The 12,304-nt window shown below is 49.6% G+C and overlaps 1 protein-coding gene across 3 annotated transcripts in view; it reads right to left on the reverse strand.

Annotated features, from left to right (window-relative positions):
- The window catches only part of Nxn (nucleoredoxin), a 145,141-nt gene that overhangs the window by 4,353 nt on the left and 128,484 nt on the right, over positions 1–12,304 (reverse strand). For all 3 annotated transcript variants that reach the window (XM_057774808.1, XM_057774809.1, XM_057774810.1), the window contains exons 3-6: positions 12,096–12,229; positions 11,380–11,480; positions 9,673–9,779; positions 1,241–1,420 (exon numbers count right to left, since the gene is read on the reverse strand). In XM_057774808.1, coding sequence (XP_057630791.1) covers positions 1,241–1,420; positions 9,673–9,779; positions 11,380–11,480; positions 12,096–12,229 — 522 coding nt within the window. The remainder of the gene's footprint in view (positions 1–1,240; positions 1,421–9,672; positions 9,780–11,379; positions 11,481–12,095; positions 12,230–12,304) is intronic.

Genomic DNA, 12,304 nt, shown 5'->3' on the forward strand with positions numbered 1-12,304 from the left:
GCGGCTGCCACACCATCACCTGAGCCCCTGGCAGCTTTTCTCCCAGTCCCAGAAGAAGAATCATGACTGCAGCAAGGAAGTGAGGACATACATGGTCCCCTCTGCAGCTCTGGTGGCGATGGGACACCACAACTGCTACCAAGGCCTCCACAAGTGCTGGCCAGGCCTGCCCAGGAGGGGGCACGGGAGAATGCAAGGAAGAGCCACACACAAGGCTCAGGCTGCCGACGTCTGTGGTCAAGAGCCTGTGCGGCTTCCTCGACTGGTAAAGCAGGGAGAGAACAGGAGTCTACCCAGAAAGGCCGTACTGCCCACGAGGCCATATCTAAATCCACTTTGTGATGCTGCCCAACTTGTTTGCCTCTCCGGGACTTTGTTTCCACATTTCTGGAGAAGACCAAAAGGGTCCTAATTGCCCCCAAGTTCAAAGCACTTTCCAAATACTGTGCGGATGTGGGTGTAAAGACCCACAGCAGGCTTGACAGCCCCACTGCCCACAGCAAAGGTTTCCCAAGGCTGCTTCTTCCCAGCCGGCCTTCCTACCCAAGACCAGACCGGTCTGCTTAGCAGCTCCCATGCTGAGGACCAGACAACCAGACCCCAGAGAATGGAGCAGGGTGTGAGTGTCCTCCCTCAGAGAAGCTGGTGGTGATACTCTAACCATAGACCTAATGGAGCAGTTCAGTTGGAGGTGACCAGCAAAGTCCCCGTAGTTCTCGGCCATAGGGTGTCATCCTACCAGAATGCAGGGATACTTTTCTGTCTTTCTACTTGGTAGAGAGGCATAGCTTCTGAGTCTGGAGGAGGAACAGGGGCACCTCCCCCCCCCCAGCTCTAGTGGCCCCCTGGAGTTGTTCATTAGAGCATAAAAGAGTAGCAGAAGCAGCTCTGGATGAGCCTTAGCCTGAGGGGGCCCCACCCCCTGCAGCTGCTATGCAAGCAACCCCCCCTCCTTTCCCAACAAAGGTTCCGTTCATGGGGGGCTGGGAGCATCCTCCTGCCTGACCTGTTTGCCCAGCTGGCAGCAGGAGCAGCACAGAGGGAAAACTGTGCAGTAGTTGCTCCAGATCACCGCCCCGCAGGGGGATAGCCATGAATAAATCATTGGGGTCAAAAGCAAGGCTCCTGGGGAGACAAAGACCCCCAGCTCAGCACTGTTAATGACAGAGGCTGCAGGGATAGCCACCTCCCATGAGAGGTTCATTCTGACCTGTCCCCCACTGCTCCCTCCGCTCCGTACCTACAAAAAGGACGAGGCAGGGGCCTTCGTTGAGCTGCACAGCGTTGGAGTCTGAGAGCTCCAGCACGGGCTTCGGGTGCCACGGGAACTCCCTGCAATCCTCATCATTGAGCACCTCCACCCGGCCCTGCCGAGTGATCACCTCCCCCTGGGGGTCCAGCACGATGAGAGTGGGGATGCCTGCAAGAAAGACAGAGCGCTTACATGGCCGCTGTGTGGAGCCTGTCTTCCAGACCGGGGACATACACAACCGTAGTCACAGTAGGATTCCTGGGAAGCCCTGCGCTGAAACTAAGTGTGGTTGCTGACTAGCTCCAGAACAGCTCCGGGTCTGTGTGGGTCACTCCGTGGAACGCAGAGCAAGCCTGGGTCTTGCGAGTTCTTGGGGGTAATACTGTGAAGGAGCTGGAGCCCCCATCTTTCCCAGCTCCAGCAACAGCAACTGAGCGACAAAACACAGGAGCCAGCACTCCTGCAGTGTGCACAAGGTTTGGGGTCAAAGACACGTGTGCGTGCACATGCGCACGCATGTGTGTGTACACACACACACACACACAGAACTGAGCACAGGGTCTTGGCACATAGGTGCAGCCTATCAGTCAGTGGTGGGCACACCCTAAAGAGACCCCCAAAGGTACAGCAGGCCCCCGAGTTGGCAGAGACTCTAAAGCAGACAGAGGTGGCATAAAGACACCCATAGACCCTCCCATACAGTGCATGGATACACACACAGAGCAAGACAATAGATGTGAGCAGGGTCCTTATACAGTCACCAAGGCCACCCCAAGAGCCCCAGTGAGCAGGGATGTGCAGGAAAGGGAGGAACCTGGTTCAGGCCACAGCCCAAATTAGGAGGCAGAGGACAGCTGGGCCACAGCCCTGCTGCCTGAGGAGAATGCAATACACGTGAAGAGCAGTCCCCAGAAGGAGCAGGACGTGCGCCTCTGGACCGGAGTAGCGAATACACAGACTACTTGCCTTTGTAGCACGTACACTTTCCCTATAAATCCCCAATGAACACCTGGGGGAAATCCGAACCTGCTTTATAGCTACATCTGGGCTTGCCACCTTCTTGCTCTTTGTACCCCGCTCCCCACTGCTGCTCTTCTGGCCAGAGCTACCACACACACAGAGTCTGCCTCTGCCCTGACCTTTGGGGACACTTGTCTCGCCACTGGTAGCTGGTCCCCTTCCCAGTAGAGCTCTCCAGGTACCCCCCCCCTTGGGGGCAGACCAGAGCCTGAATTTTATATGAAAGCCGCAGCAATTTAATATTTATAAGCTCTGAAGTATTTGGTCAGTAATTTGCTCCACTGACATTTTACTTCTCCATGGGGTATGCAGCGAGGTACCAGAAGTATGTCCCTGGTGTTCTGTAACCTGCTGTGGCAGTGGGCCCAGTGGACACGCAGTGGTGGGCCTGTCTTCAAAAGGAATAAACAGTCCATTTGGTTCACACCTATTAGAAGAAGTAGCTGGATGGGCGTGACGGGGAACAGGTGAAGAGAGCCCTGCTCGTGGTTACCATTCCTATGTTCTTTTAAGTCTTGAACAGGAGTCCTGGGAAGTTGTCCTAATGACTACCCAGAGGCCTGGACCCATGTTAGCTGTGCCTCCACACAGAGGATTTAAGTCAGTAGCCCAAAGGGAGCCTGGAACAGGAGGCCACACGGGACAGCCTGGGACACATGAGTGATCCACACTGCCACGTCCCCATCCCTAAAAAGCCTTGGCACAGGTCTTTAATTTGAACTGGTATTTCGGAAATTGGGCAATTCTGAGCACTGGGTAAACCAGCGCCCGCCCACTGCTAAGATTAAACACAGCAGCGGCCCTGTTTTTAGCCTGGACTCAGGATGCAGAGTGGATCTAGGAAGGACAGGCAGGCGCAGAGTTGGGGTAGGGAAGGGCAGACAAGCCTGCCAGCCCGGAGTCTGCTTCCTCTGTCTCTCTGTGGTGGGATTCATCTGCTCCTCTCTTGAGTCCTGTGGGGACCAGCCCAGGAGAGCAAGGACTCAGGCTGGCTGCGGGGAAGCCCTCTGGCCAGGCTCTCTCCTTTCCATCCCCTTAGCTCTGAAAAACTAAGAAGTACCTCTCTTAGCTTCGGTTCTTTGAGCTTCACCGAAGCCCGTGAGGTCCCGGGATAGGGCAGTGTGGGGAGTGTGACTACGGTGCATGGGGCACACCCAATCAGACTCGGACAGTACCCGAGTTCTTGTGTTCACCTTTGTGTCTACCTTTTCCTTTTGGTGACCTTGGGCTTGACCTTAGACCCTTCTAAGGGTGGACTCTGCTGCTGAGTCAGAGGGCTGGCCAAGAGAAGGGGAGCTTGCCTCTGCAGTGTCTGCTCTGCTGGGCACAACATAATTGCGACCTACTTAATCATCCTCACAAGCTGTGGGGACCACTACAAGACCACCCAGTCAGTCCCAGTGGGCTGCGGCTCTGTCTCCAGGATACACATGGCCTTTGCCGAGGGCTCCTCTCCCAGCACCTGGCTTGGGCCAGGGAGGTTCTGAGAACCATAGTTTCCCAAACTACTTGCCTCTCTCAACTTCCCTCCCCGGAGCGGTGGCAGATGCTGGGGGTGTCAGCACCCCATTTTTCCCCTCCTGGGCATTCAGTCCCTAAATCAGGCTTTCCCAAGTCACTACTGCAGCCTTGGGAAACTTCAAGGGAACATCAAATTTTTCATCAATGCAGTCATGCAAAATCCCTTCCCCCCCAGCGAGAGGCTTCTGGGGGAACAAAGGAGGCAGCTAGCTTATCACTGCTGGTCCCAGGCTTGTTTCCCAGCAAAGCCAGCTGCGACGGTTGGGGGAAAGGTACAGATTCCTGGAGTTCTAAGAAGATCCCGTGGTCCCTTAACTTCTTTCAGCCTCATTTCCAAAAACTGCCAAATGGGGATGTCAGATTCTATCTTACTTGATTATGGGGAGGAATAAAAAGATAAAATGTAAAACATTTCAGCAGAGTCCTGGGGATATTGTACGTGTTCCATAAATAATAGCAAATATTATAAGCCCACTCATGGTTTTAAAAACCCTCCCAGATAAGGCACAGAGGGTGGGAGCCAGGTAAGAGAGAAGCAGAAACCTCAGCCAGGGTGGAGAACGTTAGCTAAGGAATGGGAGGTATGAGTAAAAGTCCCAGCAACAGCAATGTCTTTCAAGCAAGCTCCCTTTGTGAGCTGGGAAGACATACACACCACCATTCCCAGAGAGGACTCAGCCTAAGCCTTCAGCTCCAGAAACCAAATCAAACCCCGGCAAAACCACCAACCAGTTCCACTCATCAGATGTCTCTCCTGCTGCGCCCAGCCCCAAAGCAGAGAGCTCAGGAGAGGGCACGGGCATCTGGTTTAGGTGGCAAAGCCCAGAAAAACTCAACTCAGGTTAGAGAGATGGGTTTGGCCCAACTAGGACTTGGCCAGAAGATACAAAAGCTGCTCAGTCTGCACCAAGAGACATGTATGGCTATGTTCTTAGAAATCCAGAAAACAGCTGGGCGGTGGTGGCACATGCCTTTAATCCCAGCATATGAGAGGCAGAGGCAGGCGGATCTCTGTGAATTTAAAGCCAGCCTGGTCTACAAGAGCTAGTTCCAGGAACCCTGAAGCTAGTTTCCAGAGAAACCCTATCCTGAAGAAAAAAAAGAAAGAAAGAAAGAAAGAAAGAAAGGAAGGAAGGAAGGAAGGAAGGAAGGAAGGAAGGAAGGAAGGAAGAAAGAACTGTCAGTCAAGAGTGGAGCAGATCTGCCAAGCTCAGTCAAACTGCCCATCAACACAGGAGCAGATAACTCAGTCAGCACAGTTAACCCATGGAGCCCTTCCCAGGCCTGAAAAAATAAACCAACTAGATATGAATATTAGTGGGGATACATTTTAAGACCATAATGTAAGTGAAAAAAATCAAGTTGGAAAATTACATTATGACGGCATTTAGAGTATGCTTCTAAAAGACGCACCAAGGAAGCAATACCATTATTCATGGGTTCATATGCATGCAGGGAAATGCGGAAGCGGCTTATGAGGTTATGAAGTAGATACACTAGATACACGGTGGTGATTCCCAGGGGAAGGGAGGCAGAGGAGCGCAAGGGCCTTGTCTTTGTCTGTAATGCTTTCTTTACTCTTCCTTCTTTCTTTTCTCCTCTTTTTTTTTCTTTTTGAGAGAGTTGGGTATGCTGAGGAATAGACACAGGACCTGAATTCTATTCTAAATATCTGAACCAAGTCTTCTTGGTGCAATATGGGTGTTTATTACATTGTCCTCTGTTCTTGCCCCTATCTTTTTTCCTTTTTCTGTGCTCACAATTAAATGAAATAAACAAAACAGAACACCAAGGCCGCTCAGTGGATTCCCAGGCTGCCCTGGCTGCCCTCCGCCAGCAGACAGGCAGATCTACACAGAGGCGCCAGCCTTTTGAATACGAAGATTTGTCTACAAAAAAAAAAAAAAAAAAAAAAAAAAACCACCACGCCAGCTCAGCCACTTGCCCTCTACTGATTGAAAAGACACAGCTCTGAAAATGTCATTTTTATGTTTATAGAATGCTTCAAGTCCATTTTCTGAAGGAAGTAAGGAAGAGGGCAAAGAAAGGGGCAGAGAGGGGAGGAGGGAAGTGGGAGAGGAAGAGTGAAAGACAGATTGAGCAAGAGGAAAAAGAAACACAACGCTCTATGTTGGCGACAGCAAGGCTCTACGTATTAGCCACCCAGTTCCTGCCTCCCACAGGCTGGGGATGAAGGATAGAGAGAAAGGACAAAAGCGCCTGGGTCCCTCGCTCAAGACAGAAGGCCCCTAAGCCTCCTTGCAAAAGAACATGGTGTTCTGCAATACTCTCCACAGCCCTGGGTTACTTAGACAATGGCTAATGGGATTTGCCTTTTGCCAAGTGTGTCTAAATGGTTCCCTTAGAAAGGCATTTTTAAACAGCTTATAGGGCCCCCAATTCCCCTGACTGTACAGAGCACTGGGAGCAGGGAGGCCTGTGGGGAACCCAGCTCTTTCAGGGAGACAAAGGAGATGGAGGGAAGCCAAATGCCAAATCCTCCGTGAGTCGGGGTGGCCCCATGATGACTTCACACAAACCCAAGGCTGAGTCGAAGGCATCTAAAGGGAGCCAGTGACCAGGCCACTGGCAGCTGCCAGACTTCGGTCCATGTAGCATAGGGCAAACTTGTCAAGACCTGCGACACAGCTACTCTTTGACAGGGCGCCTCACTGCCTGTGACACCTCAGCTAACTGTCAGCATTTGGAAAGGCCACTCTGGAGGAAGACTCTCTCTCTCTGGTGTAGGGACACTCTGGACATAGATCCTAAGACACTCAGAGGCCATGCTCCTTTTGTATTATAGATTTTCACCCAAGCCAGTCAAGACAATAGGGAGAACCTGGGTGACTGTCAGATCAAGTCTCAGTCTCTCTCTCTCTCTCTCTCTCTCTCTCTCTCTCTCTCTCTCTCTCTCTCTCTCTCTCTAAGACTAGGTGGAGATAGCTCAGCCTAGGTATCACATAGGGAATGTTCTAGCACTTCTCTGTAAAGCCACTTCATCAGCCTGGCATGGCATGGCAGCACACACCTATAACCCTAGCACCTGGGAGGCAGACGCAAGTGGAATATTACTGCAAGTCTGAAGCCAGCCTGGTCTACATAGCAAGTTCCAGGCCAGCCACGGTTACGCAATGAGACCCTGCTTAAAAACAAAACATAAATAAATAAATAGATAAATAATAAAGGTGTGTGCCCTGTGCCTGTGATCTCAGCACAGGAAGGCTGACATAGAAAGGTTACTATGATTTTTAGGTCAGCCTGGGTTACATGGTGAATTCCAGTCCAGCTTAGGCTGTAGAGTAATAATACCTGTCTCAAAACAAACCAAAACAAAACAACCAATGGCAGGAGAGCTGGCTCAGCAGTTAAGAGCACTGGCATAATTCCAGTAGACCCAGACTTGAGTTCCAGAATCCACATGGTGATTGACAGCCTTCTACAACTCTGGTTCCACAGAATCTGACTCCCTCTTCCTGCCTCTGAAGGCACCATGTACACATGTGATGCACAGACCTGCGTACTAGCAAAATACTTCCATATACAACAAAACTTTAGGAAAGGGCTGAAGAGATGACTCAGAGGTTAAGAGCACTGACTGCTCTTCCAGAGGTCCTGAGTTCAGTTCTCAGCAACCACATGGTGGCTCACAACCATCTGTAATGAGATCTGGTGCCCTCTTCTGGCTTGCAGGTATACATGCAGACAGAACACTGTATACATAATAAATAAATTAAGAAAAGAACTTTAGGAAAAACCTTCTAAAAATAAATAAGTAGAAGTTCAATAAATAAAATAGATAGCAAACAAACAAAGAGAAGTTCAAATATACCACCTGCTTGAGAAGCTCAGCTTCTAAGAGGTGCTATGAGATAATTTCTTATAATAAATCCCTACAAAGTGGGATTTCTTCTTTTTAAATTTATTATTATGTTTTTAAAGATCTATTCATCCACACTCACTGCTGTATATGAAGAACAGGAATTCTCAAAAGCCTGTTGCCAAAGCCACGTGATAGTAATCTTCACCATCAACTTGGCCGGGTTTGGAATCACCTGGGAGACAGGGACCACTGCTCTCCGTGTATCTGTGAGGGCATGTCCATGGAGGGCTAACTGGAAGACTCATTCTGAATATGGATACGACCAGGACAGAATGAAGTGGAGAAAGGGCAAAAGTCAACAGTGTATCACCATCCCTCCTTCTCCATCACCTGAGCCATGGGGCCATGAATTGAGTGGCTTGGCCACGCCTTCCTTATCACCCCTCTGAAGCTGAGAGCCTAGGTAACCGGTACGCCTTACGCTGTCTGTCACACTGATGAACCGCTAACACAGATGAAGATGGAACACTCATTGTCACCAGAAGAGGACAACATCATCCCTGGGGCTCAACCAGCCTACCAGTATGTCTCGCCTGTCGTCTCAAGAGAGGCCTCAGTCACAAGTTAGGGGCCTATGGCATGGCCTTGAGGACTATGAAGCTGGGAGCAGCTTCTTGCTCACTGAACAGTCACAAAGAGACAGCCATGTCTCCTTTAAGTAGAAAACTGAGTCACTTTTAGAGCGAGGAAACTTAATCCCAATGGTAGAAAAGTCAAAACTCAACCCCATGTATTTCTGTTTGTCTTTGTAGTGCGGGGAGGGAGCCTAAGCAAGCATCTACCCTTGTCTTTCCCAAGAAAGAACCCATTTAGCTATAGGAAGGAGCTGTTTATCTAACAAAGGGAAGGATCTAGCTTGTTTCTGTGATATTATTATTTATTTCTGAACAACACTGTAAGGCAAATCCAGCGGTCAACACCTTGAAGAAATGTCTGATAGTATGAGTGTAACACACACATAAAGACACGGACACGCGGACACGGACACACGGACACAGACACGCGGACACGGACACGCGGACATGGACACGCGGACACGGACACGCGGACACAGACTTGTTAGAAGTGTTTCATCTCTATTACTTCTCAGCAATTTTCTGTCAGAGGTTCATCATGCCAAATTTGCAGAGGAGGAAACGGAAGCTCAGGGACTCCAAGCGACAGAACCAAAGATTATCCTTTAGTCTGCATGACAGTGACACCTTGGAAGGGAGGTGCTTGTACAGTGGATTTGGAAGCATGTGCTCCACAGGCCATTCACATCAGAAGCACCATTCGAGGGGACGAGAAGCACTGTTTTACTGGAGCAAGCACTTAAAACCCCAGAACCCCAAATTGAGCAGCAGTAATGAGGTATAAGTCATCTTATATGCCATAAAATTCACCCCAAGTTCTCTTTAAAAAGATTTACTTTATTTTTTAAATTGTGTATTTGTGTGTGTGTGTGTGCGTGCGTGTACACGAGTATGTCTCTGTGGATACCCAAGGAAGCTAGGTGAGTCCCTAGAGCTGGAGTTACATTTACTGGTCACTGTGAGCCTCCTGATATGGATTCTGGGAACTGAACTTGGACTCTTTATAAGAGCAGTGCAAACTCTTAACCACTGAGCCATCTTTCCAGTCCCTAGTCCCCAAGTAATCCAGAGATCCGCTTGCCTCTGCCTCCCGAGTGCAGGAATTAAAGGTGTGCACCACCACTGCCTGGTCCAAGAAATTTTTAAAACATGTGAGGAACATGAACACTCAGAAAGTAAAATCTAGTTTTTTGTTTGGTTGCTTTGGTCTTATTGAAACCGAGTCTCCCTATATAGCTTAGACTACCATGGCATTGGCGCTCCTCCTGCCTCTGACTTCCAGATGCTCAGGTTACAGGCATGCACCACCATGCTTTGTTTCAAAGATGTTCTTTCTCTGCTAAAAAGGAGGCCAGGATGTGGAAGCCCAGATGGGCAGCTTTCCATCCAGGCTGCATAGAGTTCAGCCCTGGGATGCATACCTTGGATTCCATACAGTCGGTTGAGACGCGACCGTCGGGCCTCATCAGTGTAGGGGACAGCGAGCCATGGCATCTCACTGAAGTACTGCTTGAAAGACTCCTCCGACCTACAGAAAGATGTGGAGAAAATGTCTTTCTCTTGTGTGTATTTCTACTTGGTCCTTCCTGCCATTATTGTCATGCCAGCACCTACAGGGTTGAGGTTCCTAACATCAAGCTCCTAACCTAGCGCCGCAGGCACCAGAATACAGGTGTTCGCTATTCTACCCATCCTGCTGTTCACCAAGAAGCAAATGAGTCCATCCACGAGGTGGCTCCCAAACCATGCCAGGCCATGCCAGCATCCTACCAACTATGCCTATGCACAACTTTTCATCGTCAGCACAGACATGTTTGGTTTTTAAAAGATTCAGACTGAATACACACCACGATTGTGTTCCCGTGTGCCCCTAGTTTTCATGCAGAGCTGTGGTGTGCACAGAACTAGGCACTCGGAACCAAGCCTACACCTATGATTGTACATAAGAGAAATGTTAGGGAAGGTAAAGACAATGAGGCTACAGAAACACATTAGGGCTGGCTATGGCGATGTGTGATGACCAGGAAGGGCAAAAGGGAGCCTTCTACGTGATGGAAATGTTTGTATCTTGACTCTCTGACAACAGTGACATGGGTAAACATGGGCAAAGCTCAGGGAACTACAAACCTAAAATGGATGCAATTTATTTGTATAGACATTGTGTTTCAATAAAGATGATACAGTTTAAAGCTTTAAATGTCTTCAGGCTTGTCTCCAGTCCCTTGCACTGAGACCAGGAACTGTGGGGTGGGACCATGAGCCAAGAAATAGCACAGGAAGTACAATGTCAAAGCTACAATGTGGCATCTTGAGAGTCTCTGTGGCCAGGACTTCAGGAGGCAGAAACTCCTGATGTCTGTCTGGATCCTGATTGGAGGCTAAGCTGAAGACTATGTATCAATGAATGGACAGGTGAGAAGCAGAAACCACTGAGGCTAAGGAGACAAGACTCTGGAATGAAAAACTACACTGTCCTCAGTTGGGTGATTGATTGATTGATTGATTGATTAAAACTACACTGTCCTCAGTTGGGTGATTGATTGATTGATTAAATGATTCCTTCCTTCCTTCTTCCTTCCTCCCCCCCCCTTCATTTGGTTTTCCTAGACAGGGTTTCACTGTGTAGCCCTGGCTGTCCTGAAACTCACTCTGTAGACCAAGCTGGTCTTGAACTCAGAGATCTGCCTGCCTCTGCATCCCAGAGTGCTGGGATTAAAGGTGTGTGCCACCACTGCTTGACTTACGTGATTTCTTTTCCACATGCATTAAAGTACCCCTAATTAGACAGAGTGTGTGGCCAGGTTGAAGAAAATGAACACATATCCTCACAAAACAATCACCTCATGCTAGTCTCTAGCTTGCTTCCATCCTCCACCCTATATTTCCCCTTCACGATCTAGAAAGCTGAACCAAAACTGCAATCTTGATTTCAGCTGACCACAACCTGGACTGAGACGTGCCTCAGTGTTTGCTGTAAAGTTTACCTGAGTTACTTACTATCCCAGATTGGTCTTCCCTGGGCCCTACTCTAGGGCCTACACTGAGGAAGACATATGACGTAAAAGAAATGGAGAGAAGCCATTATCAGAAAAGCGGCGCAGCGCGGACACTTCAGGGGTACACAGTACCTGTCTGCGCTGACGAAGATGATCTCGAACTTCTGGCCTGCTTCCTTGATCTTCCGGTAGGATTCCACCAGCACTCGGGTGAGGCTCCGGCAGGGTGGACACTGAAAGACAAGAGCCCCTGCCATGTTACAAGTCTCTACTTCCAGCACTGGCCACCGGGGGCTAGGTGAGAAGGGTAGGGCTGGGACAGCAAGAGCTAAGTAAGCTTGCATCTCTTCCTGGCAATCAGTAGGCACACACACAGGCCAGCCTAGGCAGTGTGCAGCAGTTAGCCGTGAGATACCTCCCCTTAGGGAGCCTGAGAAATCTCATCAGGATGGCTGTGGAGAGGTCATTTTCTTTTTCTTTTCTTTTCTTTTTTTTTTTAAAGATTTATTTATTATATATACAGTGTTCTGACTGCATGTATGCCTGCATGCCATAAGAAGGCACCAGATCTCGATACAAATGGTTGCGAGCCACCGTGTGGTTGCTAGGAATTGAACTCAAGATTGGAAGAGCAGCCAGTGCTCTTAACCGCTGTTCTCCAGCCCAAGAGGTCGTTTTCTTGCTGCCACCATCCATAGCTTGAGTATTTCCTGTCATCAATGAGCAAGGAATGGCAAAGCCAACGACTGTCTGTCAGAGTTCCCCACCTTACAAAGACAAGCACTCTTGGCCCAGTGGTGACTCGCTCGCTTCCTTCAGTCTAAATTAAGGAGAGACCAAACACTCACCCAGTGCGCAGAGAAATAGACGCCTACGTGAGACCCCTCCAGGCTGCTGCTCTCCAGTGACTGCCCGTTATTTCTAAGCAGGGGCCCTGCAACGACTTCCCGGAAGGGCTTAGGTCCCCAAGGGAATTCCAGACCTGAAACAGGCAACAGATTGCGAGAATGTCAAGGTTCTTTGCGGTGGCCCGGGACCTAGGAGTCCTCAGGACTAT

This window comes from Chionomys nivalis, chromosome 7 (assembly GCF_950005125.1).
Source record: "Chionomys nivalis chromosome 7, mChiNiv1.1, whole genome shotgun sequence".
Taxonomy (NCBI): domain Eukaryota; kingdom Metazoa; phylum Chordata; class Mammalia; order Rodentia; family Cricetidae; genus Chionomys; species Chionomys nivalis.